Below are 27,683 nucleotides of genomic sequence, written 5' to 3'. Positions count from 1 at the left end.
TGAGCCTGTGAGAAAGAGGAGTATGTTTGAAGGCAGTATATTTTCTCTTTGCAACTCTGGAACATCTAGCACAGAGAGCAATGGTTACAGTCAGACAGCTGGAGGGGGCCTGGGGAGCCAAACAGACCTTGTGAGCAGGAGAAAAGAAAAGAGGGAGAGAGAGGGAGAGAGAGTGTGTGGTTTAGTTGAGATAGCTTTAGTCCAACACTTCAAAGCCCTTCCATAGGGATGAGACAATGTTTTGGTCTATGAACGTCTGAAAAGTCAGAGTGCCCCCTAGCACTCAAATCAACCATAACAATCACAAAAGCAAGGTTCTTGCAAAGCATGACCTCCTGTCCTATAGAAATATTGTTATGAATATAGTGGAAGATTTTTAGATGATACTATTATGAAATATTACTATTTCATATTTATACGTATTAATATAATTTATTCACTTATTGTGTATATTTAAATGACATCATATTATTATTGTTCTGTATGGTTTTGAAATATAATTTTTACTGCAACCCCCCCCCCCCCCCCATATGTTAACATTTAACATTGTTTAATATATTTTTAAAAGCCCTCTTTTTATTGAAAGATCAAAAACATAAACATTAAAAGCACAATATACAAATTACATTCTGTGGAATATTTTAAAATGTGTAAAAATAAATAAATAATTAAATCACTTATGATTTAAAATGTTGTACTGACAACAGTAATAGTTTCTTTTGTTCTGAAACTTCACAAAATGTTTATTCGTTAAATATTTTAATTCGATTATATTATTATTAATCTGTATTATTTTCAAATATAAAGCTAATTTTTTATTGAAAGAGCAAAAATAAATAAATAAAATGCTTAATATAACTTATTTTGCCCTCTGTAAACGTTTTTGAATATAGTCACTGAAAATGTCATACGGAGAACAGTAACAGTTTAGATTATTCTGCAATTTCACAAAAAGTACCTTAGCAAACTTGGCTGATTTGTTACAAGACTGAAAAGTTTATGTTGGCCTATAAATTGTAATTTCTCAAGAAAAATGTTTGAATTATTAAGCATAACTCTTATTCGATTTTATACTTTAAGTTTGTTTAGGACACCAAGATGAACATGACGTGCACTGACACATTTGAAGTCTTGAACTCTCTTTTAAAAGCTAGGTAGTTTTTGAAAACATTGACTTAACTGTGTAAGTATTGCTCTGAGCGTTTTTGAAGGGGGCCTTTATGTTATTCTGTTCATTCACTGCAGTCCGCCAGTGGCTGCCAAATTTCTTTTCCATTTAAACAGAAGGAAATGAAGAAACTTCCAGTGCTTTTTGGAATTGTACTTTGTTACGCAGCAGGCAGTGCAGCCTGACCACAAAAAAAAAAAAAAAAAAAAAAAGTTTATTTGCATTCATGATACAGCAAAACAGTTTTCCTATCACATTTCTTATGAGGGACATACTTTATTAGCATAACTGCAGTGTTTGGAAAGAAGCAAAAACTTTTGCTAAATTATGTATACATAGGGTTAAATTCATCAATGTCTTGATCTCATTCAGTATATTTATGGTATACATCCATAATTCCTAACACTCATGTTCTCCATCATCTCTAGTACTTCCTCACCATGTTTCTCCATGTTTAATTACAACTTCCAGTCAGCAAAATTCTGTGTATATATACATCCAGTCAAAACACTGCTAACATGTGCACATTGCGGTTTGTGTTTGAGTTTTCATGAGCTTGCTCCAGTCATGTGTGCTGTTTTTCTCCTGGCTCGTGAAGACTGAGGTCTTTGTAACTGTTGTGTGGTTAGCAGACTGCTGTGGCAAAGTCATGCCAAGCCATGGGCACAAGACAGGCAAGCTGGAGATGTTACAGAGAGGGTATGACGAACAGTTCACAGGACAAGATATTTCTGTTGCCAAATGCATTCAAGCACAAATGCCTTACAAGTGATTTACAGGCCTGTGGTAAAGAAGCCTGTGTTTTTCATTTCTCTCAAAGCCTTGTTTCGTGGATCTATACTTCATGTTACATTGAAAGCTTTGATCAAGCCTGTTGATTAATTCCAGTCTATATGAATGAATATGATCAGTTATTTCCTATTGAGATCATCTGCCTGTGAATATGACTCATGTGTTGGCTCCAGAATCGCATGCTTTTCCCTAAACTGATGCCTAGAGGGTGCTATATCTCAAATTACACATCATCACTACACAAAGGACATCAGAATGATATATTTTTTAAACTGTTAGAAATTAATAATGAATTGTGAGTTCTGATAATGGTTTGACCAATGCCAGAGTATGCTTAATGTTTACTAAAGTGCACTTTGACATGTTCATTTTATTATCTGCTAAATTCTAGCTACTAGAATAATACATTTATCTAAATATGAAACAACACTAATGAAGGAACTTTTATGGCCCAGGGGTTGATTTGTATTGAAAGTAACAGATTTCAACTATTTACTTTTTGTGTGACATTGAAACTGTTTACTATTTACTATTACTATTAATTACGACTTTTGCCTCAATAAACTCCTAATTACTGCTTATTAATAGTTAGTAGTTGTTTAGTTAAGGGATGTAGAATATGGTCATGCAAAATTAAGCATTTATATGTGTTTTATAAGTAATAAACAGCCAATATTCTAGTAATATGCATGTTGATAAACAACTAGTTAAAAGTGAGACCCTAAACTAAAGAGTTGCCATAGAGTGTAGCTGTTTTTCTTTTTGTATTGTAGTAGATTATTATTTTTTAACTATAATAATCTAAACAGAGAGTGAAATAATACTTGAGTATTTATTCATGTCAATATTTATTGTTTAAAAACAAATGCTGTAAAAATATAATTTTTTACACTAATTACGTGACGCAATTTGTTTGCAATTCATACAGGTTTGGACATGAGGGTGAGCATATCCCTTTAACTCTGGACAAAAAACAAAAAAAACATGCACATTGAGACATTTTCTTCAAATACTTACGTTCTAACATCTTCATGTTCCACGGAAGGTATGCCATACAGTTTTTGGACTACAAATGCGTGAGTAAATGATGACACAATATTCATTTTTGGACTAGACATTGGAATCAGACATCTATACAGTATATGATCAAAATTCTAGCGGAATAACTTGCTATACTTGATGATCACTAATAGTTTCGGTAACACTTCAGTTTGAGGAACAATTCTCACTAGTTGCTTATTAGCTTGCATATTACTAGCATATTGACTGTTTATTAGTACTTATACAGCACATTATTGCCTTATTCTGCATGAGCATATTCTACATCCCTTAATTCTACCCAAATTAACAACTACCTCTCTAACTATTAATAAGCAGTAAATTTGGAGTTTATTGAGGCAAAAGTCGTAGTTAATAGTGAATGTGTGTTTCCCAAACTAAAGTGTGACCATAGTTTCAGTCTTCATTTACACACAGAGGTCATCACTCTAGATAATGTAAGAAAGCACGTCTCAGAGAGATTCAGGTCACCTCTGTAGTCTGACCTCTGTGTGCTGAAACACAAATCACATATCAGCCTAAAGTTCAAAGAGGCTAAGTCACGGCTGGAGAGAGATCAGCAGGAGCAGGGACAGGGATGGCAGGAATGTAAAGTGTTTCCTGATGCTGAGTTCACCTCCCTCATGGGATCAGACCCTGTGCATTCTGGTTTCTGGACCTGAGGCTTTTTAGAGACAGTCAGGCTACGTGCAGCTAAAGTATGAATAATTTACAGGGCTATAGTGATCGAATCATCTGTACATGCATCCGAATAATGTTTAGACTGAAGGGATACTGGGGGGTGAAGAATCCTATGCTGTTTCATTGTATAGATCTTCAATTTTCTGTCACAATTCATGCTAAAACTGGCTAGCTAAAGTTGTTTTTATAGGTGATTAGCTCGCTGATCTACTTACTAAACAAACCTAAGTTAAGCAATTTACTGAAGTAGACTTGACATCCTTGTAAAAAAGAAGAACACTTTATTATATTTTTAAAAAGAGTACTTATTAGACACATAATAGTCAAGTCAACCTTTATTTATGTAGCCCTTTTTACATACAAATTTGTTTCAAAGCAGCTTTACTGTGATAACAGGAAATGAATGCAACAGAGTAAGAAGAAAGTCATTATCCAGTTTAAGTAATTTCAGTGTTGATTAATTTCCATTGTACAGATCGTTATTATTAATTTAGTTCATTTATCTAGACAGCAGCTCTGGAGAAAACAGTGATGTCATTGTTCAATTCAGTTTTCATACAATGGTGTCAATGCAGGCAGATCAATAATACTGTTCTCAATAACATAGTTAGACAAATACTACTTAAGTGCGAACTGAATGTAATGTTTTCAGGCACTTGCATGTTAATTAAATTAATTAAATTGCAATTAAATACAAATGTATTATAGTTTAAAATCAGATTAAATGCAATTAGTGTTTTTAAGGAATTTGTTTTTGACAGACTCAAGTAGGACTTGAGTACATTATTATATGTAATTTTATAATTACTTCTATAGCCTTTGAAAGATTCCACTGCTGATTGAATTTGACAAGCAGTATGGACACTAAGATACTTTTATGTCATAATAATTGGATCTTGTATGTCATGTATACAAATATATTTAATGCAATGATGAATTTTGTAATAATCACTGGTTAGACTTTATTTTAAGGTGCCCTTGTTACAGTATAATTATACAAATAAGTACTGAGTAATTTTAATTAACAACATGTAGGCCTGTAATTATGCATAGATTACAGTACTATAGTACTTTTAGTACATGTAAGATGTGTAACAGGGAAACTGTAAAATAAAGTGTTTATCATCCTTATTAGTATTACACAAAATGAAGTTACAACCACTTACTCCAGTAACTTTAAAACTACATTTGGAAGGTTGACAATGATTTTGAAAATGTTTTGACTCATTGGTACATTAAACCAAACTAGCTATACAAGAACTACCCAAAACATTTACAATTCTCACTACCTTTCCACACCTATGGTTTTTCACATTCTCCATCCCTTCAAACAGTAAATAAAAATGGAGAATCCCTCAAGACCTGTGGTTGTGATGGTATATTCAGGCCTGAAGCTGTCTGACTTGTTTTGCATTAAGTCCAAAGCACAGCACCTCTAGCACGCCACAGATCTACTTCCTTACCAAAAAACAGCTGGCTGTAACCAGCCATCAAAGACCACAAAAAGAGAGGCCTCTCAAGAGATGGAGGACCTGACATTCCTCAGGATGAGTGCCTGAAGATATGAAACACAAAAAGATATGAAACACACAAGAGATTGAATGGCAGATGAATGTTTTTGGCCGCAATGTTAGCATGGCCACTTCTTTTCTGCTAAATAACTTGAGTCGGTAAGTATGCATCTGAGGAAAATGTGATGAATATGTTTCTTTTTTGAATCTGAAGCGAAAATGTCTGTTGTGCCTCTTGGGCGGCTCAGAGGTAGAAAGAGTCTGCATAGTTGTATACAGCTCCCTCATGCACTGTTGATAGTTTGGTCAGTCTCGCCGTGAGGGCCGCATTCTCCTTAATGAGAAAAGCTTGATGTATGCAGAAGCAGATGTCCCTACATGTTCCACAGCTGGGAGCGATCGAGACCAGCCACTCAAAACTGGTGAAAAAAAAATGGACTTGGGATGGAAAAGGCAAGTCTTCTGTAATTGGACAGGGTTTGAGAGGGGGCTTCGGAGGGTGGAGGCAAAAAAGCTTGTAGGGGAGAAGGGGTATTTGCATCTTTGCCAAACTCACTCCATATTGCTACAGGGACTCACAGTGAGACAAAGAGAAGGCAGTGCCTTTGTTGATCAGGTAGGTGTGATGTTGTTTGCTACTGCCAACTTGTTAGTGCAAGATTTATTTATTTAGTTTTTTTTTTTTTTTACTTGTCTTATTTTGCATCTCTGCATCAATGGAGACTTGTTGAAATGTTCCTCTTTGGATTTGGTACTGAGTGGAATAAGCTCACAGTAGCTGAATTCAGGTTGTGTGTTACTGTTTGTTCTTGAGCGTGTTCTTTGCGGAATAGGTTTAAATGTTTGTTGTTGTTCTCATGGTTTTCATTTTTTCCCCTTCACTACTGACTGCACTATTTTGTCACATTTTGGATAGTATAGCCACTAATTCAGGTTATTCATGCACAATTAACCATTTTTGTCTGGGGTGCAATCATTTGTGTATCTTCTTTTTATCTACATTTTCGGTAACACTTTAGTTAAGGTTTCAATTCTCACTATTAACTAGTTGCTTATTAGCATGCATGTTACAATGATATTGGCTGTTTATTATCACTTATAAAGCACATATTATTGCTTTATTCTGCATGACCATATTCTACATCTAATCCAATACCTAAATTTAACAATTTCGTTACTAACTATTAATAAACAGTAATTAGAAGTTTATTAAGGCAAAAGTCGTAGTTAATAGTGATCATTGTTCCCTAATCTAAAGTGTGACCACATTTTCTTTTTTGATCTTAAAATTTTTTGGTCATTAAGCCTAATCAGTTTTTTTTTTTTTAGTTTTAGATGGATTTTCGGCACTTGTCAGCTAGACAATCCGGAAGCCAAGCTAGTCACCCAGCTGAAAAAAACTGTTTAAATCAGTCTAAGATGGTCTTAGCTGTTTTAAACTGGTCTCTAATCCTGTCCAAACTGGTATTCAGCTGTTTATGGCCAATCTGGTCTATTTGCTGGTTAAGATGGTCAGACAATGCCCAAACTCCTTTTAAACTAGCCAGACTATATATGCTGGAAGACCAGCACTGTTTTTTTTTTTTTTTTCTTCAGCAGAGCACCCAGCTAAACCAGCTGACTATCAGCTTATCTGGGCTGGGAGGCCAGCTGGACCAGCTTAAACCAGCAAAGACTAGCAATCCATCTGAGGCTGGTTTCACAACGGGGTTGCCAACAATTAAGTATGTAATAATTGTTTTGAATCCTACAAATATTAAAATGTTCTTTCTCTCTGTAGCTGTCGAGTCTCTTGTTTCTGTGACAATGCGGCTAGTCGCTCTCTTGCTGTTGGGACTCCTGAAGTTCACGTTGGCTCAGGACAGAGATCCCTTCCAATGGCTTTCTTCTCTGCACAGCCGTGGTTACGCCTCTCTGCAGGCCGACAACACCGGGGGAGAATGTCCCGAGGAGTGCGACTGTCCTCCAACCTTCCCAATTGCCATGTACTGCGACAACCGCAACATTAAACAAATGCCCTACATCCCATCCCGTATGAAGTATTTGTACCTACAGCACAATCAGATCACCTCTGTCCCAGATAATGCTTTTGAAAATGCCACCAACCTTGTGTGGGTTATGTTGCATGAGAACCATATTAACTCAGTGGGCAAGCAAGTGTTTGCTAAACTGGCGAACTTGGATCGCCTGTACCTGAACAGCAACAACCTAACCGAGGTGCCGTCCAACTTACCTCGCTCAATACGTGACCTTCGCCTTAATCACAATAAAATTGCCAAGTTGGCCCCCAACGCTTTTGAGGGCATGGAGAATTTGACCATACTTTTGCTCCATAACAATGACCTCCAGGATATTGGTGGTGGTCTGAAAGGTCTGAAGTCGTTAACACTGCTGGATGTGAGCAGTAACCAGCTCAAGAAGGTTCCAAATGGTCTTCCTGAGATGCTCCACCAGCTCTACCTAGAGTCCAACTCTATCGAAGCAGTTCCAGTGAACTTCCTCAGCCAGTTCACCAACCTGCAGTATTTCCGTATTTCTCACAATGAGCTCACAAACAAAGGCATCCCCCAAAACACCTTTAACAACAGCGGTCTGGTGGAGCTGGATTTGTCCTTCAACAAGTTGGAGAGCATTCCGGTTGTTAGTACCAGTCTGCAACATCTCTATCTTCAGGCCAATCAGATCAAAGGTCAGATCAAAGCCTTATTTGTTAGAATTACTGTTGTTTTATTTTTTTAATGAAATATAATTGGATAATATTTCATGACTGGACTAACCTTTTGTCAGGAGTGGCTTGTATAGATAATCCAAAGACGATGTGTGAGATATAACTTTTTAATAAACTGTAACATTAACAAAACATTAACCCTCTTGACAAGAACTGAGGAAGACAGAAATCTTAGGGTGCGTCTCAATCAGCTCACAAGCTCGTGAATAAAATCCGGGCACTGGTAAGGACCCTGGTTCACTACACATTGGGACAGTAATTGCTCAATTTCCGGCGACATGACTACATACAACGTTGTATTAATCAACAACAGGCAGGACTTATATATTCTTTTATATTATTTTTTTTATGCCATTAAACACATTGTTCTGTTACATATCCTTGCAACATTTCAGCTGAATATTAATTAAAAATATGAACTAGATGTGTTCACTACCTAACGTGCGTTTTATGTTTCACACTTCATTTCTGGTCTCTGCGGTGCATTGTGGGATTTTTTAGGGAATGAACGTTCCAGTGCACTGAAAGGATTTTGTGATTGAGACAGCCCTTATAATAGCCGACTCCCTGATTAGTGCCGTGACTACTTAACTGATGGAGCTGATTGAAACACACCCTTAAAAACACAGAGGATGATGATTAACAGAACAGGGAACAGGTGATGACTAATTAGAAACCATGACAATAGATGACTAGAACTCAGGCAAAACAGACAATGGAAACTATATGAAACGCATGAAAACTATGACTGAGGGGCTGTTTACATGACACCGTTTTTAACTAAAAGCATAAAACTTTAAGCGTTTTGGCTGTTCGTTTACACGACAACGACATTTTGGGTGCCTGAAAATGAAAAGTTTTAAAAAACGGGTTTCAAAGTGCAATTTTTTTGAAAACGGTCTGAAGATGATGACGTCGTGCACATGCGTATTACGTGTTCAGTCTATAGTGTTTCATCGCCATCTAATGGCCTGGCAGCAGAATACAGCGGTTTTAGTCATTTTCACAACTTTTTTAATGATTTTTAATATATTTTTTTAGGGAAATTTTATGAATTAAAAAAAATACATAAGTAATGATTTAAAAGGATTTATTCTCTGAAATTAGTTATTTTTCTTGTGCAAATTTAGCTTAGGCTATTTAAGGATGTTAGATATTTTTAAGGCTTTGATTTAATAAAAAAAAAAAATACTGATTAAGAAAATTATTCCTTGCCATGTAACAGTGTAACAGTCTTATCTATTTTCATCCAATGACTGTTCCCATGACAGAAATGTTGAAATTGTATTTAAAACTTGAGCGTTTTTCTTTCGTTTCAGAGTTCTCATTGGGCAGTTTCTGCAGTGTGGTGGATGTTATGAACTTCTCCAAGCTGAAAGTCTTAAGGCTGGAAGGAAATGAGATCAGTCCTGGAGAAATGCCCTCTGAAGCTGCCCTGTGCCTTCGTCTGGCCTCTGATATCGCTGTGTAATGGCACTGACCAATCAGCAGGGGGCTCTTTTGTTTCCCCTCCAACATTATTATCTCAAAGTGGCATAACATAGCATTGATGTACATTTTTATAGTAGGGAAAGTTAGAGTTCCTTGGGATTTTGTATGAGAGGAATCTAATTTCCTGTGGACTTTAGAGAGAGGTACAAAAACAGAAATGGGGGAAAAAGGGAAATTGAGAGATTTAGATAGGAAATGGAGATCCTTTGTAAAGGTATGTGAAGCCAATCAAAAGCCACATTGCCATTCTAATATGCTTTTATGTTGGTTAGATGACACTATTGGCAGCGCTAAAATCAACATTACAGTTTGCTATTTTGCTTGATGCACATTTGATTTACTTTAGGTTTGTGCAACCTGGATTCATGTCTCTTCAGGAAAGGAGTTTGAACAATGCTGTGAGTATTTATTCTACACGAGAGACAGAAGAACAGATCTGAGAACAGAAACATCTTACTTGACTACATCTACATCTCAACATGTGTCTGACTTGTTCTATAATGTTTTATCTGATATGATATCATCATAATAAAAGTAAAGAAAAACCTTTTAAATCAGTAATCTCTCCACTATTCACATCTGAAAGAGGGGAAAGAAAAACTTTGAATTGTTGTTTTAAGAGCAAATATATTGCATGTGAAATTTAAAAAATGACTGAGGTCCTGGTGTTTAAACATGCTTTCAGACCTTTCGTGTGGCTCAATAAAGTATATTATGATGTTTTAAATGTTTTGATGTGAGTTTAATACACATGCAAACAAATCGTATTTCACTAGTTCTCTGTACCAACTTTTATCTCTTAATATCTAAATTGGCCTAATATTTCTGTTGAATAAATTGCAGCTCACAAACTGCTAATTTAATTTGTCTGATACTAATATAGACTATAACACGTTACCCATAAGACACCATTCAAGTTCAACATTCATTAGATAGTTTTTTTTCTTATTCATTTCTAAATATCAATTTATTGCTATTAATCTTAATTATATTGACACATCTTTGAAATATTGATGGAGTATTCCTGCTTGCAGAACATTTAGACAAATTTAGGCCCGAATCAAGGAAGTAACCTTCAGACAAAACTGACAGGAGAATGTGGCTTTTGTGCTTTATGCCATGAATTAGTCACATATTAATGTAATTCAATTTGCAAGTCATGTGTTACTAGCCTGCAGGTCATTGGGAATTATTGTCACATTACACATATTTGAGAATGTAGTAAGCTTAATGATGTTGTTTTGTTTGAGTTACCATGTGTTTGTGACAATAGGACAATGACATCAGATTGTCTAGTGTGTAATAGGGAGTATGCAATCCCACACCAGTTCGAATGTGATGTATTCAGATGACTCACACAGTCTTCATTTGTACCGTTATATTTATACTCCCATACTCCCAAAACCCTACAAAAACACCCTATTTTTAGATTATAGCTTGCTTTCTTTTTATCAAAGTCACTGCACACTGGAAACTCAGCAAGATACTGTCTAACTTTGACAACCAATGACTTGTTAGAGATAGTAAAAAAAAAAAAAAAAAAAAAAAAGTTTCAATGACATAACATGAGATTACCTTGCACAGCTCCCCGAACACTTGAAATCACAGCACATTTGTCAAATGAACTGATTTGTAATACTAATATATATTAATGACCTTCTGACCACAAGCACTATTGTAGGTGCTCACTCTCATTCCAGTGACTTTATTTTAACTCTTAGTATATGATAACATGTTTCCTCTGAAACAGGCACAGTCTTTAAGGGGGGTGTTTGTTTCTTTTAACTGTAACTACCTGATAAGCACTTTAATGACAGTCAAAACACTTCTGGGCAATAACATCATGTTGCGGCAGACAACGCATGACCTATCTCACAAGTGGCTCACAAATCAGCAAACCATACTATAATCTGACGCTTAACAAAATTACAGTGATTTATAAGGCTTAAATACAGGTGGTGAGATGTTCAAACCTGTAGAAATGTTGAGGGTGTTGAGTTAATAAGTTGCCTGATTATTTCAGGATTGTGCTCTCTTTTCAGGCTTGATACAAAGATCTTATGTTTGCTCTCCATCCCTCAGTGTCCAGCCATTGAGGGTTTGTGGAATGTCAATAATGCTTTTGGAATCTGCACTTTAACATGCTTTAAAAAAAAAAAAAAAAAACACAGGGAAGTGGATTCGTTTAATTCCCGGTATCTTTTCTTGTGCTTTATGATACATTTTCTTCTATATGTAAGGATTGGCACACCATCAAACATAACCATCAAACACAAAGTTTACTTCTATGGAATAAAAGTTGCTGTCTTAAATTTTTAAGTGCAATCAACTTGGATATTTAAGTAATTTCAACTTAAATCACATTGAACTGACTTTGTTGATTTGTAGAATCTTATGTAACATAACATTTTTGACAAACTTATTTTGATGAGTTAAAGCAATATAAAAACATATATAATATATATATAATATAATTATATATATATATATATATATATATATATATATATATATATATATATATATATTATATATGTTATATGTATATAGGCAGCTAATATTTTTTTTTTTTTTACATTGTATTGCTCTGTAAAACCACACCAAAACATGTTTTATATTAATAAAGTCAATCTTGCTTCCCTGACATTCCCTGAATAGCTCAGCCTTGCCTAAATGTTGACTGACAAAATTTCATGGAAGTGATCTCGCTAAATATATGAATATGTCATACATATCTAAACCTCATGCTTTTTTTCTTGCTGAATCATGAACAGTTGACGTTCATGCTGTTATGACAAGACGACTGTGAAGTCCCCTTTCTGATGGAGTAAGTGTAGTTTATCAGGGGCCTTGGTTTACAGTCATTAGTAGTTTATTCTGACTCTTACTTGACACTATGTGACTTCCTATGTACTTCCTATGTAAAAAAAGAGAAAACAATATGTACTTACACACTGTATAATATTATATATATATATATATATATATATATATATATATATATATATATATATATATATATATATATATATTTTTTTTTTTTTTTTACACACTCAAGAATATTTATCTCTTCCAAACAACTTTATTAATAAATCCTGATAAAATCTAAAATACTGATTTAAAGTTCAATATTTCCGTCAGACGAGATTATAATCAGTAATGTGTGCTGAACTGTGATGAACACACCACGTGTGATGTTTTGTCATGTTAAAAGGAAGTGGGGAGGGGTGTATGTCACACATATAAGACTACCATGTAGGTACAGTTTTTCTTCAAGTTCACTCGGTCAGGTGTATCTATCACTTTAGCTGCCGCTCTTGAGACTGATGAAGAATGAGGAAATACGACTTGAACAACATTACAGGAGTGCTTTTCAAAAACTCAGTTGCAGTCGAGAAGGTATACATTTATTGGAATGTTTTGATAATAACGATAGCAAATGTGAAAATTGTAAAGCAAGACCAACTGAAGATTTTTTTGTGATGTGATTTGTTATAAATTGATGTTATAAATATGCATGTTTTTTTTTTTTTTTTTTTTTTTTTTTGCAGGATAAAGATGGGTCTAACAACCCAGATCCTCATGTTGGGCATGAAGATGAGAACACTGACAGGGGAAACTGGAGTAGCAAACGAGAGTACATGCTCTCTATGATCGGCTATGCAGTTGGTCTTGGAAATGTGTGGAGATTTCCCTATTTGGCTTACAAACATGGGGGAGGTAAGTAACTTTTGAAAAGATTTTCCACAATCAGTGCATGATAAATGAAACTAGATGAGTAAAGTTCGTAAACAAACTTTGAAGTTGGCTTGAGAAAGCTAGACCAGAAAATTTAAGGTAGTTTTAACAGCTTTAAGTTTTAAGGTTTGAAGTTTAAAAGGTTTGAAGTTTTGTTTTAGTTTAGTGAGTTTAAAAGATAGATTTTTCAATAGATAGATAGATAGATAGACACAAATGTCTCTTATATTTCTCTCTGTTTTTGAATACTGCATCTCCTTTACATTTCTAGGGGCTTTCCTCATCCCCTACACTATCATGTTAGCTGTTGCTGGCCTTCCCTTGTTCTTTATGGAGAGCTCTTTTGGACAATTCTGCAGCCAAGGCCCAATCAATGTGTGGAAAGCTGTGCCCATACTGCAAGGTAACATATGAGCACTTAAAGTGCCCCTATTAAGCTACTTTAAAGGTTGCTAATTTTGTTTTGGAGGTCTCCTACAACAGGTTTACATGCATCAAAGGTCAAAAAACACTTTAATTTTCTCATAATATACGTTGCACATCACCACATTTTTCAATGATTCTCAAACAACTTGTCAGTCTCTCTAAATCCCTCCTTTCCGAGAGCCTATTCTGCTCTGATTGGCCAGATGGCCCAGTCTGTTGTGATTGGTCTGCCACGTACAGCACGTGTCCAAAACAAAACACACATTACCATACTGTAACTGAACTTTAGCTCCGGAGGCTTCCTCAATCCTTAGCGATTGTATACACTGTAAAGACAGTAACAATAGCGTTGATTTGACCATACTGAATAAATCTGAGCGTGAGTCCGATGTGAAACATTGGAAGAACTAGTTATTCAACTCAAACCTCCATCGCAAGGACGACTTGAGCAGGACATTTCTCAGTGATACGCCGTTTAGGTACAGATGTTGCAACAATTCCTCACCATCAGCATTAAGTAGCAGTGCTTCGCCTGTGCTTCCCCCCAATATAGTTCCAAGTCAATATCTGCCTAGGAAATCGCCTAGTCTTAATCTGCATTGCTATTTGTACTCGTTGTGAATAAGCAGGCCACAAGAAGTAATTCGTTTTTTTTATTTCTATTTTTTTATCACTTTTACTCAAAGGATTAAAAGGATACTACAAAGGATACTACAAAGGATTCCATTCATTATGCTAAGCTAAGCTATCGGCGGCGCTGCAAAACTAAAACAATGCATGCACTGAGACAAAAATGTGTTTGCCCACCTATCTAAATATAGGAAAGACGGTGAAAGCCCTATTTAAAAAAACGGTGGAGTGTTCCTTTAAAATGTGAGTTAGCCAGTTAGCTGAAGACCTACACAATATAAAACACAAAACTACAGTCAATAATTAAATGGGGTGGAACGGTTCATGAAAAAATCCTAACCATTCAATTCACTTGTCACATTTCAAGACACGGTGTGTATTTTTTTATTTAACCTTTATTTAACCAGGTAAGCACGTAGAGAACACGTTCTCAATTGAAACGGCGACCTGGCCAAGATAAAGCGAGGTGCAAGACAATAAATAGTTACACATGAAATTACACAAATTACACATTAAATACACAAGGGAATAAAATTATAAATAAAATACAAGTTTTCTGGACAATAGAATAAACAGTATCGATATATAAACACGTAGTGCAACATAATCTATAATAAATGGATCAAGTTGTTATTTAAAATAGCAAGGCAACTACATAAGTACTATATGATACTGGGCATAATTGTGCAAGTATACTGTGCAAATAGCATACAACACATAAGATAATGCGCAAGACAGTGCAAGCAGGGTACCAAAGAACCAAAGGCACTAGAGCAGAGGTAAATTGAGTGCGAAGGGGGGTCAACATGTGCAACGAACAGGCAGAAGCTCTGATAGTCGTGCTTTAAAGGAAATGAGAGAGATGGTGTTCTCAAGTTTCAGAGTCTTTTGTAACTCATTCCAGTCGCATGCAGCTGCAAACTGGAAGGAGCTACGGCCGAAGGAAGTATTTGCTTTTGGGATTACTAGGGAGATGTACCTGCTAGAGCACAGGTTATGGACAGGTAAGGCAATGGTGAGGAAAGAGTTCAGATACAGAGGGGTTTTGCGTAGAATTGATTTATATATAAAATGGTTACAGTGGGTCAGGCATCGAGTATGTAGAGAGGGCCAGCCCACTAATGCATATAGGTCGCAATGGTGGGTGTTAAAAGGGGCATTGGTGACAAAACGGATGGCACTGTTGTAGACCACATCTAACCTTTTCAGAAGAGAGGTAGAGGCAGTTCTATAAATGACATCGCCAAAATCTAATATTGGTAGGACAGTCATTTTTACCAGCGTATGTTTGGCAGCAAGTGAAAGAGGCTTTGTTTCTGAATAAGAAGCCAATTCTAGATTTAATTCTGGTTTGAAGCTCGTTAATGTGGAACTGAAAGGAAAGTGAATTATCTAACCAGATACCAGATACCAGATAATCTAGTCTAGATCCATCCAGAGTCAAAATACTAGTCAAGTTGGCAGGTACGGGCAGTGTGCGATTGAACAGCATTCATTTAGTTTTGCTGGAATTTAGGAGCATCTTAAGTCCCCAGAATGCATGTTGAATGGCATCAAAGCTTTTTTGGAGACTGGTTAGCACAGTGTCCAATGTAGGACCAGATGTGTATAAAATGGTGTAAAAAATCTGCGTAGAGGTGGATCTGAGAGATACCAGCGGCAAGAGCAACATCATTGATATACACAGAGAATAGTATTGGCCCGAGAATCGAACCTTGTGGCACCCCCATCGAGACAGCAATAGGTCCAGACATCAGACCCTCAGATTTAACATGTTGAACCCTGTCAGAGAAGTAGTTGGTGAACCAATCGAGGCAGTTTTTCGAGAAACCAAGGCTACCAAGTCTGCCAATGAGGATGCGATGGTCGACCGCTTCGAAAGCCTTGGCCAGGTCAATAAATACAGTAATGTCTTTTATCAATGGCAGTTGTAATGTAATTTAAGACCTTGAGTGTAGCAGAGGTGCAGCCATGACCAGCTCAGAAACCTGATTGCATGGCAGAAAGTGTATTGTGGGATTCAAAATGTTTGATCTGCTTGTTGATCTGGCTTTCGCAAACTTTGGAGAGACAGGGCAAGATGGATATCGGTCTATAACAGTTGGGGTCCAGCGTGTCACCCCCTTTAAAGAGGGGGATGACTGCTGCTGTTTTCCAATCTTTAGGGATCTCTGAGGATACAATGGAAAGGTTGAACAGACTTGCATGTAGGCAAATGTTAGGAGTGTCCGACAGTATCGTTTCGGTCTAATGTAATGTAATGTAAAACAAATCTTACTCCATCCTTTATCTTTACTCAAAGTAGTAAGAACAACAGACAATCTGCATTAAAATACACCATTTTAGGTAATAGTGGCCCACAGCTGCTTAGCAGAACTATTTCAGTAAGACAGTTAAAACATGAGTTAGCCAGTTAGCCGAGGACCTACACAATATAAAACACAAAACTACAGTCAATAATTAAATGGGGTGGAACGGTTCATGAAAAAATCAGAACCATTCAATTCACTTGTCACGGTTCAAGACACGGTGTGTATTGTTCGGGTCCGCGCAGCGTAACGTTTTTTTTAAATAATTTGGCATGTAGGCAAATAGGAGTGTCCGACAGTATTGTTTCGGTCTAATGTGTGGGATCATTTTGGATTTAGTGCTACATATGATGACAACGGCGCTAAGAAAGTGGTGGATAAAACCGCGACAGTTTGTAAGCACTGTGCAAAGACGTGTTGCTTATGCTAATGGAAACACTTCCACACTACCAAGTGAGAGAATTTTCTCTACAGCACTGTCACTGCAAGCTGGTCTCGTCAGCAGAAAACGTGGACATACTAATCTTCTTGCAAAAGAACATGAATGTAGAATTAACAGAGCAATGTTGTCTTGAAACAGTGCAGTATGTGTTAATTTTATTTATGCAGTATTTCATATTTAAGGGCAGCTCATTTTGTTATTTAATTTATTTACATTACATAACACAGTGGCACATTGACTTGTGATACAAAATCCATAATATTTATTTGTTTGGTTTTCTTTCAAATACTGCACTTTCATTTCAAGTGGTTGAGTTTATTTTAAAGAAAGGAAATTATTATGCTGGTTGATCTTATGCTTATTTTTATGTTGGAGGCCTAAATGTCACCATAAAAAGTTATTTTTCTTCATTTAAAGATTCATTTTTTGTAAGAGCCACCACAAAGTTAACAACACTGTAATAAATGTAGGCACTGACAGTGACAAGAAAGCCTATTCTTCCAATTCTTTTTGTTCTCAGCTACAATTTGTTTAAGGCCAACAGTTGAAAACGTTTTTACAAAGAAATGAAAAGCCTGTTGAAATGAACAACATCTCCCTTCTTGCGGTATCAGAATCTCACAGATTTAATTTATGATTATCAGTGTCACAATAATGTATCTATTCGTAAGATCAAGCTGCCTCATTCTTTCAGTTTTTTGATTACATGACCTTGTGAATAACTTTTTTAAATACTGTAAATGGTAGATTATAAGGCTAGATATTTTATTCTGATGTATGGTATTTCTAAAGTGTTAAAAAGGAAAAAAAAAAAAACATTCAAAATGTATACCGAATCTAACCGAAAACTGTGACCACAGAGCCGTGATACAAACCGAACCGAGGATTTTGTTAACCGTTCCACCCCTAATAATTAATCATACTTTGTTGTGATTCTGAGGAGCAAGCTGGTCCAAATTAAACTGGGTACTGACTAGAGGTCTGCAACCTGTCCCGAGCCCGACGGGTCCCAAAAAACTCAGGGTCAGGTTCGGGTTAATATTTAATGAATAGCCTCGGGTTCGGGTCGGTTTCGGGCTTAAAATGTAACCGTAATGGTCGGGCCAGATCGAGTCGGGTTAAATGATTTCGGGTACGGACCGGGTTCGGGCTTCAGTTTAAAGCCTGTGCAGACCTCTAGTAGCCTACTGACCCATCTTTCAAGAACAAGCATTTTGCGAATCTTGCGTTGAAGGGGCGGGTCAAGTTGTTCGCATTATGACGGCATTATGCAAATGACTCATTTAGGCGGTTCAGAGTCGATTGTTTCTTTTGAGAGACAACTTTATTTATCGTGCGCTTTCAACTTAACTTTGCAGACCATTTACATTCACAGACAGCTATATTAAACACGGCATGAAAGGGAATATTCGAAAAACCATAATAGGGGCACTTTAAATTCAACCTTAAAGGGATAGTTCACCCAAAAAGGAAAATACCATCATCATTTACTCACGCTCATGTTGTTCCAAATCTGTATGAATTTCTTTCTTCTGCTGAACACAAAAGAAGATATTTTGAAGAATGTTTGTAACCAAACAGTTGATGGGACTCCATTGACTTCCATAGTATTTTTTCCCCTCCATGCTATTGAGGTCAATGGGGCCCATCAACTGTTTGGTTACCCATATTCTTCAAAATATCTTCTAAATGATGACAGAATTAACATTGGTAGATCTAGAAGCTGGAGAGGTGGTTTCTTAGATATGCACCAAAGATTTAGGTGGACTTTTACCATATTTTGAGGTCCACTAATCTGGTAAATGCCTCAGGGCTAATTTGTACTAAACCAACCTTGAGACATACTAAGGACAAATACTCTGTTGACACAGTTAAAATGAAGATTGCATACTTACATATGCCCTCAGGACTTTTACATTAATGTTTAAGGAGGTTTGCAGACACTTAAAAACCCAACAGGTGCAAATCAAGTTCATGCTTATTTAAACAAAAGGATTCAAATGTGTCATTTATACCTTAAACTATCTTTTCATGTGATCTTTTGCAGGTGTTGGCATCACAATGATGCTGGTTAGCACTTTTGTGGCAATCTACTATAATGTGATCATTGCATACAGTATCTACTACCTGTTTGCATCTTTTCAATATCCTCTCCCCTGGAGTGTCAAGAACTGCAGCTCAACAGGTTTGTTATACTGCTTCTCCTCTAAAGAGGCCAATGTTGCTGTGTCAGACATACCATGACTTTCTGCTTAGATAATGAAAGTATTTGGATTTTTCCAGATGAACTGGCTTTTTAAGGGATATGGGCTTTTCGCACTTAACCCTGTGACAAATTTCTCTGATGGGAACTTCCCTACAGCTCTGTGCTTAAAGATAAGAGTTTATAACCATAACTAGTTTAGATCTAACTACCGTCTCGCATGTTCAAAGTATTTATTTATCAAGATACTGTACAATCAAATAATAGTGCAGTAAATTGTTGTTTCTACCTTATGTTGTATTTCAACTGCCTACAACGTTTCTACTGCAGCACTGAATGTGACTGCTGAGAATCAAACCTGCCAGGATGATTTCTCAGCAGGCCAGAGCCTCAGCGAGAAATACTGGGAGTAAGTTGACATTTGTTTTTATACAATATCTGCTTGTCAGTGAAACCAGAGTTTGTTGGCACGGTTTTCATTTCTTCCCACGTTCTTGGATAAAACACAGACATGTTTAATATCTCAAAATAGATCCTACATTTGTGACTAACTTATTGTTTTGGGTCGTGTCAGTTCGGCACAGCACTAAAGACTTGCGGTGTGTAGTTTCTCCTGTTCTGAAGTATTTCCTGTTGAAAAAGGAAGTTTAGGTGGTTTATCTTGACTTTTGATGTTTACAAGGCAGTAAGATGGAAGCCACAAACACAAAAGTGTAAGTGTAAAAAGTGTCAAATGTTTGGTTTAAACATAACACCACCCAACATATTTATCTGATTTTAGAATCATTTATAATATTTTAATAAAATATTAATGGTAACGGTAACTATACAATACTGTTCAAAAGTTAAAGATAGTAATACTTTCATTCAGCAAGGACAAGTGACAGTAAAGACATTTATAATTTTACGAAAGATTTGATACATTTATTTTCTTTAAAGAAGCCTGAAAAAATATATACCATGGTTTCCACAAAAACATCAAGCAGCACAACTGTTTTGATAACATTGATAATAATAAAAAGAAATGTTTCCTGTGCACCAAATCAGAATGATTTCTGAAGGATCATGTGATCACTGAGTAACAGCTGCTGAAAACATTTTTGAAATTTATTTCACAATACTACTGTTTTTACTGTATTTTTATCAAATAAATGCATTCTTGGTGAGCATGAGACTAATTTTTTTAAATGATCTAAACCTCAGCATGTTTTAATCATTAGTCTTGATTGATAGAGTCAATGGGTTCATGTCACGAGGGCAAACTTGCAGATGTTACATGTTTGATACCCTGTTATAACCTAGAAATTAACCCTGTTCCAAACAGCCCTGATCCCTGAGTACAACAGTACTGTACATTCATTCATGCGTTGTATGCAACTGGTATTTCCTTTCTTGTCTCTGCATTGAACATTTTATTTGTCCTCAGTGAGGTGGCTCTTCAGCGCACTAGCAGTATGAATGAGACGGGGCCAGTGGTGTGGCATCTGGCCCTCTGCCTGCTGCTCTCCTGGATACTAGTCGGAGCAGCTCTCTTCAAAGGCATCAAGTCCTCTGGGAAGGTTAGTGTTTCACCCCAGAAACATTAAGCTGTATCTGTACAATAAATTGTATTAAGACGGCAAGAGCGTTTTGGATTCAATTGAACATAAATGGTATGTTTCAGGTGGTGTATTTCACAGCTACTTTCCCTTACCTCGTCCTTTTAATTTTGTTAATTCGTGGTGCAACTCTGGAGGGAGCGAAAGACGGCATCGAGTTCTACATCGGTTCAAAGTCCAACCTCACCAAACTGGCTGATGCTGAGGTGTGTAAATATCGAAACACAATGGTCTAACCGCACCGGAATACACATACTGTAAATCATACAGTTAACATAGGCTGTTTTTATCGTAGGTTTGGAAGGATGCAGCTACTCAGATCTTCTTTTCTCTCTCAATTGCTTGGGGTGGTTTGATGGCTCTGTCCTCTTACAATAAGTTTTACAACAACTGCTACCAAGACTCCCTTATTGTGTGTGTTACAAATTGTGGCACCAGCATCTTTGCTGGTTTCGCCATCTTTTCTATCCTTGGGCACATGGCGCATGTCTATCAGAAACCAGTGTCAGAAGTCGCAAATGCAGGTAAGATCAGAAATGTAAATGCAGTGTTGTTTTTAATTTTAAGTCAAAAACAAGTAATCAAAAGTCTGTATTTGCAGAACAATTTTTAATACAAAGTAAATAATAAAATGAGTAATTTGTAATGAAAGCCATAGTTTACCAAAAACAATATACACTCTTAAAAATGAAAAAGGTTCTTTAGCTTATAAAATGTTCTAAGAATAAAATGGTTCTTTTAAGAACTGTTGACTGAAGGGTATGGTATTCGCCACGGAATAAAAAAATACAAAATGTAATTGCGACTTTTTATCTCACAATTCTGACATTTTTTCTCACAATTGCAAGTGTACATCTTGCAATTCTGACTTTTTTCAGAATTGCGAGTTATAAAGTTATAATTGCAAGATATAAACTTCAATTACCTTTTTTTATTTTTTAGTCAGTGGCGGAAACAAGCTTCCATAGAAAGGTTCTTTATCATCTTTGGATGAACAATTAAAACAGTTTTAGCAAGAAGCTAAGTTGCAATTTGTGTTTTAGGTTTTGGATTGGCCTTCATTGCGTACCCTGATGCCCTCTCTAAGCTGCCCATATCACCCCTGTGGTCAATCTTGTTCTTCATCATGCTTATTACCCTTGGCTTGGACTCCCAGTTTGCAGGAATAGGTAAAGAATAGATTTATAATAAATCTTTTTTTTTTTTTTTTTTAAATCATTACTCAAATATTTGATTAGAATCATGATCTGTCTACAGAGGTTATCACCACTTGCTTTCAAGATGCCTATCCCAAAGTTCTGAAGTCCAAACGGGGACTTGTTACGACAACGGTCTGCATTGTTCTCTTTCTGCTTGGCTTGCCGTGCGTCACTGGGGTAGGCAAACTGTTCTGAACAGCACTGATTAGGTTGAAGGTTCAGAGAGTCTTTCCAACTCACCATTACAAAATGACCTCAATTGTACTTTTAAAATCTATGTTTTGAAAGGCAGGAATATACTGGGTGAATTTAATTGACACATTTTGTGCTGGATGGATTCTCCTGGTTGCTGGATTACTGGAGGTCATGGGTTTATCCATTCTTTACGGTAAGTATATCAGTAATATGTTATATTATTCTTCAGTTATTGTTCTGCCCTTTTCTAAAATTCATGAGGTACATTTTCAGGTGGTAATCGTTTCATCAAGGACATTGAGATGATGATCGGGGCCAAGAGCTCCCTCTTCTGGTTATGGTGGAGAGCTTGCTGGTTCTTTATCACCCCAGTGGTTCTTTCTGTATGTACATGATTTTTAAACACACACACATATACATACATATATATATACACACACAGACCTATATATAAATTGTAATCAATAATGATGTGAAATAACTTTTTATTGTTTTTAATGCAGATTATTCTTGTATGGTCCTTGTATACTTTTACGTCCCCCACATATGGCTCAGTTGCATACCCAGATTGGGGCATTTCCCTGGGCTGGTGTATGACTGCATTTTGCCTCATTTGGATCCCTATTCTTGCAACCTGGAATGTGTACAAAGCTAGCGGAGGCCCCTGGCAGGTAAAGCAGAATGTTCACATTTTTATCTGTTGGCATTAAGATATTAACATGCATAGTATATCAGTGGTGCATTGTATTCTTTAGTCATGCACTATTCATTTTGATCTCTTGTATTTTGTCGTACAGCGTATCAAAGCAGCCTGTTCTCCCAGAGAAGACTGGGGTCCTTACTTGGAGTGTCACAGAGGAGAACGTTACGGTACGAGAGGCGTGGCTGATGCAAATATATTTGTAATCTCAAATAAATTCACTACTAGGTTGTAATTTTTTTTTAACATAATCGTAACAGTATGTAGCACTATTCTCTGTAGTTTATAACTTAACATAGTAAGTAAGATAACTTAACATGTTAATGTGTATACTTTTAATCCCTTTGTATGAATTAATTGCATTCTAGTTAATTTTTTTGTGGATTTTATTTTTAATGAGAAGTTTTTTCTTTTATGAGAAGTTTGTATGTTTACATTTATCTTTTTAGGTGCTCTTAATGGAACATGTAACATTTATGTTTTTAATGTCCAAATTGAAATGTAATATTCATAATTATCAATACAATATAACTATCATATAAATACTAATCAATATGGGTATAATTACCAGACAATCTGGAAGATCTTGCATCTTATATTGCAAACATTTTTATCACAAAAAGGGGGGTAAAAAAACATTTAGGTACATATGATTCATATTGTTAATCAATGGTGTAACGTATTTGAGTAAATTATTGGTTACTTTGTAGTTTTACTGAGTATCAAAGATATTAGCATATTTTACTCTCTACTTGACTACATTTTTTAATTTAGTTTTTGAAGTATTATATGTACTCTTTACTCCAATACATTTCTGATAAGTAATACAATTACTTGTTACATTTTGTTTTTTCTGCAGCAGTTTATTTTTGCTACAAAATAAATTATATTGTCATCTACAGTTTATTGAAGGTACAGGTACTATATCTTGTGCTTTTTGTCCTTACTCACCCAAACTTGTCAACGAGGCTACTTTATGTGAATGCAAGTGCATTAGCAGGAAGTTGTAAATCGCATTTTCCTTATATGAGATAAGGACACGACTGCAGCCGGGGATGAGGCTGAAACCAGGCCAGAGTAGGCTTTGACTATTTAATTTTTCTTAACATTATTTTATTTATCCGTTATATCGAAGAGACCTTTTTGAAGTTATTGGTTTAACTTTTGAAGTTACTTTTTGAACACTTGAGCCTAACTGAGACTCAAGAGACGTTTAAAAGGCTGACGTTTAAAAGGCTGTTGTGTCGACCTTGATTTATTTAAATAAGTTCAGTGTTATTTCAATTTTAGAAATAAACATGTAATTGCTCTCCTCACAAATCAACTGTGTCTTGTTTTTCATTGGCATGTCTCTTGGGTGTTGAGGACTAATGCATCTTTGAGCCTTCATTCAGTATGGGTAAAATACTTAAAGGGTTAGGTCACATAAAATTCTGTCAGTAATTACTCACCCTAATGTTGTTTCAACCCCGTAAGACTTTCGTTCATCTTCGGAACACAAATTAAGATATTTTTGATGAAATCTGAGAGCTGGGTCATTCCTACATAGGCTGCAAGGTACTGTAATTGATATCTACCAGCCCAGAAAAGTTAGTAAAGACATCGTTAAAATAGTCCAAGTGACTACAGTGGCTCAGCCTTGAGTTTATCACGTGACGAGAATACTTTTTGTGCGCAAAACCCCCAAAATAACGGCTTTATTCAACTTTTCATTTTCTTTCGTGTGGGCCTCTTATGTGAGTTCAAGAGAGCGCCACGACGCTTGCGCGAGAACTGAGAAGATGACGCTCATGATCATTTGATGGGAACGTGTGAAAGGTAAGCCATTCATTTTGCAGCATATATATATATATACACTCACCTAAAGGATTATTAGGAACACCATACTAATAGTTTGACCCCCTTTCGCCTTCAGAACTGCCTTAATTCTACGTGGCATTGATTCAACAAGGTGCTGAAAGCATTCTTTAGAAATGTTGGCCCATATTGATAGGATAGCATCTTGCAGTTGATGGAGATTTGTGGGATGCACATCCAGGGCACGAAGCTCCCATTCCACCACATCCCAAAGATGCTCTATTGGGTTGAGATCTGGTGACTGTGGGGGCCATTTTAGTACAGTGAACTCATTGTCATGTTCAAGAAACCAATTTGAAATGATTCAAGCTTTGTGACATGGTGCATTATCCTGCTGGAAGTAGCCATCAGAGGATGGGTACATGGTGGTCATAAAGGGATGGACATGGGCAGAAACAATGCTCAGGTAGGCCATGGCATTTAAACAATGCCCAATTGGCACTAAGGGGCCTAAAGTGTGCCAAGAAAACATCCCCCACACCATTACACCACCACCACCAGCCTGCACAGTGGTAACAAGGCATGATGGATCCATGTTCTCATTCTGTTTACGCCAAATTCTGACTCTACCATCTGAATGTCTCAACAGAAATCGAGACTCATCAGACCAGGCAACATTTTTCCAGTCTTCAACTGTCCAATTTTGGTGAGCTCGTGCAAATTGTAGTCTCTCTTTCCTATTTGTAGTGGAGATGAGTGGTACCCGGTGGGGTCTTCTGCTGTTGTAGCCCATCCGCCTCAAGGTTGTGCGTGTTGTGGCTTCACAAATGCTTTGCTGCATACCTCGGTTGTAACGAGTGGTTATTTCAGTCAAAGTTGCTCTTCTATCAGCTTGAATCAGTCGGCCCATTCTCCTCTGACCTCAAGCATCAACAAGGCATTTTAGCCCACAGGACTGCCGCATACTGGATGTTTTTCCCTTTTCACACCATTCTTTGTAAACCCTAGAAATGGTTGTGCGTGAAAATCCCAGTAACTGAGCAGATTGTGAAATACTCAGACCGGCCCGTCTGGCACCAACAACCATGCCACGCTCAAAATTGCTTAAATCACCTTTCTTTCCCATTCTGACATTTAGTTTGGAGTTCAGGAGATTGTCTTGACCAGGACCACACCCCTAATGCATTGAAGCAACTGCCATGTGATTGGTTGATTAGATAATTGCATTAATGAGAAATTGAACAGGTGTTCCTAATAATCCTTTAGGTGAGTGTATATATATATATATATATATATATTTTTTTTTTTTTTTTTTAAGGGTCTATTATCCCAGACCATCATCACGGTCCACTGTCCATCCCATGGAACCTCCAAAATTACTTTTTAATTTTTTTCCAGCCAATGAATCTGTAAAGTTTCCAGAAAAACAGATTTATCTCAATGCGCAAGATTTAAGGAAAGAGCCTAACCTACTGTACTTACTGATATGTTTGTACACAGCAAGTACCAACAGCAGGAAAACTGATGACTACAGTACCTCTGAAAGCAGCATTTACTGACATTTTATTAGCTAAAGGAAAGTATATAATGGAAACTATTAGAGTGATGGTAAAATAATGCTTTACGTGCCCTGGAAGGTCTTGATGTTGTCAAACCCGAACACTGGCTGTTGTTTGCACAGGGACAGGGAACCATCTGTGGAGAATCCCATGCCTGAGTCGCTCCGATTGTCAGGAAGCAACAGATATGAAGTAGCCTGACCTAAAGTACATTGCCATAAAAACATTTTTCATTTATTTTTCATTTGTTGCATAAGACGACAACCAGAGAATGAAAGTGTCATTTGTTTTCTAGTCATCTCATAGTATAAAGTGTATAAAGTACAATATAATCCATCAAATGCCAGGAGGGTCTTCAGATGGCTTTTTATGTTAAAAAAATCATATGTAAAGAGTACAAAAGAAGATAGAGTATGAAAAAAAATAGTTCAACATTGAGCCCTTCCTTGTAGGGTACATAAAATGATAGTGTAATTATTAACACTGACAGTACATTAAAAAGCAGTGATAGAGGAACAATAATGAAGTTATGCATGTTTGAAATTTGAATCTGGAACTCACAGAGCTGCACATGCAGCAGTAGAGCTACACCTGTGATGCAAATACAATCATTTAAATCTCTTTTAGAAACAACTTGTCAAAGCACAACTGTGATTGAATGAGTACAGGGAAAAACGAGGGCAATATATCCAGCTTATATCCAAGCTATTTTCCGTAATTGTGCAAGACTTCCAATACATTAGCCGCTATATAGGTATACAAGTAGAAGAATAACAATTAACTGCAGTAAAAGTGCAGTAAACAGTAAAACTATTTGCACTACAAACCGTGTAATTATGACAATGCTTTAAAACTTTTGAATTTTAGTTGTTTTTCTGCTGTCCCAACATCGGATGCACCAATGTATCGGCCAATAAAAGCAATTATTTAGCTGATATAAGCTGATATTTTCCTGTCAATTGGAAAATGTGTCAGACTGCAACTCTGTGTGTGAAGAAAATGTCTTGTGTTGAATTTAGGGATGTCTAAGTTAATGTGACAATAATGCATTAACAGTTAACAGAAAATAGAAACGTTAAAGTAGGTTCTATTTGATTTTATGAATCACCCATAGTTCAAGCCAGGGTTGCCATGTCTGCATTTTTTCCATACACCAAACATTGGTAGTGCTCTTCCCATCCAATAATCGCAAAGGGCTTTGTGCTTTGTGATGTCTGATAAGAATCAAAGTATTAGCTTTCAAATTCTGTTTATTTTATCACAAAATTCAAACAATAAATGGTGTTAAATGTGATGCTACAGATCGTATATCGCGATTAGTGCCTCAGTTGAAGTAGCAGCCTGGAGCGCAAGTCTTTTTCCTCTTTAATACAAGTTATATTAGAAATGAAGAAACATGCATACACGCCTTCCAGTGCAAGCTGAAAACTCAGTGCCTGTTGCCACCAAGTCTTGTT

The 27,683-nt window shown here is 36.4% G+C and overlaps 2 protein-coding genes across 3 annotated transcripts in view; both read left to right on the top strand.

Annotated features, from left to right (window-relative positions):
* The window catches only part of fmoda (fibromodulin a), a 35,319-nt gene extending 25,165 nt beyond the window's left edge, over positions 1–10,154 (top strand). Inside the window, exons 1-3 of one of the 2 annotated variants that reach the window (XM_079857601.1) lie at positions 5,748–5,827; positions 6,992–7,900; positions 9,259–10,154. In XM_079857601.1, the coding sequence (XP_079713727.1) occupies positions 7,018–7,900; positions 9,259–9,410 (1,035 nt within the window). In that variant the 5' untranslated portion in view covers positions 5,748–5,827; positions 6,992–7,017 and the 3' untranslated portion in view covers positions 9,411–10,154. Of the gene's footprint in view, positions 1–5,747; positions 5,828–6,991; positions 7,901–9,258 lie in introns of those variants that run through there. The other variant, XM_079857602.1, reaches the window with a different exon arrangement.
* Positions 10,155–12,666: 2,512 nt separating this feature from the next.
* On the top strand, positions 12,667–24,190 carry slc6a14 (solute carrier family 6 member 14). The gene is made up of 14 exons (XM_079857946.1): positions 12,667–12,829; positions 12,982–13,150; positions 13,440–13,571; positions 19,023–19,160; positions 19,509–19,587; positions 20,605–20,737; positions 20,842–20,982; positions 21,072–21,300; positions 21,820–21,945; positions 22,034–22,152; positions 22,264–22,363; positions 22,444–22,553; positions 22,674–22,841; positions 22,968–24,190. The coding sequence occupies exons 1-14, from the start codon at positions 12,764–12,766 to the stop codon at positions 23,103–23,105; spliced, it is 1,848 nt and encodes a 615-aa protein (XP_079714072.1). The 5' UTR covers positions 12,667–12,763; the 3' UTR covers positions 23,106–24,190.
* Positions 24,191–27,683: the final 3,493 nt, after the last annotated feature.

Source organism: Squalius cephalus (genome assembly GCF_949319135.1).
Source record: "Squalius cephalus genome assembly, chromosome: 22".
Taxonomy (NCBI): domain Eukaryota; kingdom Metazoa; phylum Chordata; class Actinopteri; order Cypriniformes; family Leuciscidae; genus Squalius; species Squalius cephalus.
The sequence above is the reverse complement of the archived record's forward strand: the minus strand, read 5'-3'. Positions and strand labels throughout refer to the sequence as shown.

What these genes read in the sequence shown, in the direction of transcription:
- slc6a14 (XM_079857946.1), top strand. Translation starts at nt 12,764, where the DNA reads ATGAGGAAATACGACTTGAACAACATTACAGGAGTGCTTTTCAAAAAC. An exon ending in ACTCAGTTGCAGTCGAGAAG is followed by an intron (nt 12,830 to 12,981) that starts GTATACATTTAT and finishes TTTTTTTTGCAG; the next exon opens with GATAAAGATGGGTCTAACAA. An exon ending in AGCTGTGCCCATACTGCAAG is followed by an intron (nt 13,572 to 19,022) that starts GTAACATATGAG and finishes GATCTTTTGCAG; the next exon opens with GTGTTGGCATCACAATGATG.